This window comes from Helobdella robusta (assembly GCF_000326865.2).
Source record: "Helobdella robusta unplaced genomic scaffold HELROscaffold_53, whole genome shotgun sequence".
Classification (NCBI taxonomy): Eukaryota; Metazoa; Annelida; class Clitellata; order Rhynchobdellida; family Glossiphoniidae; genus Helobdella; species Helobdella robusta.
The window spans coordinates 152,922-154,986 of NW_008705278.1; the positions used below are offsets into that span (position 1 = coordinate 152,922).

The window sequence follows — 2,065 nt, forward strand, 5'->3', positions numbered from 1 at the left end:
TCCATCACATCGGCATTGCCACATCAGCCACACTACCACTTCTACCACGCCACCACAGACCACCGCATCCACTACTACGACCTCCGCCAGATGAAGGAAGCTCTTCTCACGTTGAAAGGACACAAGAAGGCAGTGTCTTACGCCAAGTTCATCAACTCCAACGAGATCGTCTCCGCGTAAGTAAGCAAGATGATGGTGATGTGATGATGGCGATATGATGATGGTGATGTGATGATGGTGATGTGATGATGTTGATGTGATGATGTTGATGTGATGATGTTGATGTGATGATGTTGATGTGATTGATAATGACACCACAATCGCCACTACCACATTCACAATCGCCACATATACAACTACCGCATCTATAACTACCACTAAACCACAATCGCCACTACTACAACTACCACTACTACCACTACTATCACATCTACAACTACAACTACACTACAATCGCCGCAACTGCCACCAGTTCGACCGATAGCCAGCTGAAGTTGTGGGACCTGACGAAGAAATGCTGCACTCGTACCTATCTTGGTCACATCAACGAAAGGAACTTCGTCGGATTGGCCACTGACGGAGATTATGTAGCTTGTGGTTGGTGCCCTGTCTGTCTGTGTATCTGTCTGTCTGTGTATCTGTCTGTGTATCTGCCTGTGTGTTTGTCTGCCTGTGTGTGTCTGCGTGTCTCTGTCTTTTTATCGGTGTGTCTGCCTGTTTGTTCGTCTATGTGTAGTGGTTGTTTTTTATGGGTGATAGCAACGGGCGTATTAAGCCAACACACTCACGCACTCGCACACACAGTAACACAAACACACACGCACCCAAACACACACAGACACACACACATACATACATTTACACATACATACACACACGCACACACACACAGGCAGTGAGAACAACTCTGTATACATCTACTACAAAGACATCTCGAAAGCTATGCTCTCATACAAGTTCGACCCTCTTAGGACTGTCCTAGTGAGTTTATGATAAGAACGACCGGCATGATGATTCGGATGATGATTATACCTACGATCGTGGTGATTGTTAATGGTGATTACTACAATGATTACGGTGATAATAATGATGATGGGTGAAAAAAACATCACAGATGGGTGACAAAATAGAAGATGAGAGTACGGAGTTCGTCAGTGCGGTCTGCTGGAAGACTGTTAGTTGATTTCTACAGCTGTTGGGATTGATGTTGTTGTTGTGATCGTTGTTGTTGTTGCTCTTGTGATTGATGTTGTTGTTGTTACTGTTGTTGTTGTGATTGTTGTTGTTGTTTTTGTTGTTGTTGTTGCGATTGTTGTTGTTGCTTTCGTTGTTGTTGTTGTGATTGTTGTTGTTGCTGTTGTGATTGTTGTTGTTGCTGTTATCGTTAATGTTTTAGCTGTTTTTGTATGTCGCGTTGATTAATTTTGATAGTCAGTTTGAAATCGTGGTATGGTTGACATCAGCAAATATGACTACCAAGTTACTGGTGTGATGTGATGATGAAGATGGTGATTGAAATGAGATGATGATGATGAAGTTGGTGATTAAGACGAAATGATGATGATGAAGTTGGTGATTGAAATGAGATGATGAAGTTGGCGATTAAAATTAGATGATGTTTGTGATGGAGTAGCTGATGATGACGACGACGATGAATTGAAACATTTTTTTTTCAATTTAATTTCATTACACAGGGATCGAACGTCATCTTGGCGGCAAACAGTCAGGGACATATCAAGGTGATTATTGTGGTTGTCGTCTTAATTGTCACCATTTCAATCATCATTTTAATCATCAATCAATCTTCGTTTATATTCTCCATAGGTTATGAGTCGGACTTAATGTTCATTTTTGTAGTCATTTTACTCGTCTTAATCGTGTTTCTTATCGTTTCTATGATCATTTCAGTCATCACATTAAGGTACCATCAAATTGCCATCTTCATCACCATAGTCTTAATAGCATCGCTTCAACATCATTGTTAAAACGTCATCATATTTTCTGATCAACGATTTATAACAAGCTATTCGTCATCATCATCATCATCATCAGTTCAATGCAAGCC

The 2,065-nt window shown here is 40.9% G+C and overlaps 1 protein-coding gene across 1 annotated transcript in view; it reads left to right on the top strand.

Moving 5' to 3' along the window:
- Window positions 1–1,842, top strand: part of HELRODRAFT_179231 (hypothetical protein) — a gene marked incomplete at both ends in the record, with an annotated part of 16,288 nt that extends 14,446 nt beyond the window's left edge. Inside the window, 6 exons of the mRNA XM_009028089.1 lie at window positions 59–176; window positions 473–597; window positions 929–981; window positions 1,115–1,174; window positions 1,695–1,739; window positions 1,825–1,842. Coding sequence (XP_009026337.1) covers window positions 59–176; window positions 473–597; window positions 929–981; window positions 1,115–1,174; window positions 1,695–1,739; window positions 1,825–1,842 — 419 coding nt within the window. The remainder of the gene's footprint in view (window positions 1–58; window positions 177–472; window positions 598–928; window positions 982–1,114; window positions 1,175–1,694; window positions 1,740–1,824) is intronic.
- Window positions 1,843–2,065: the final 223 nt, after the last annotated feature.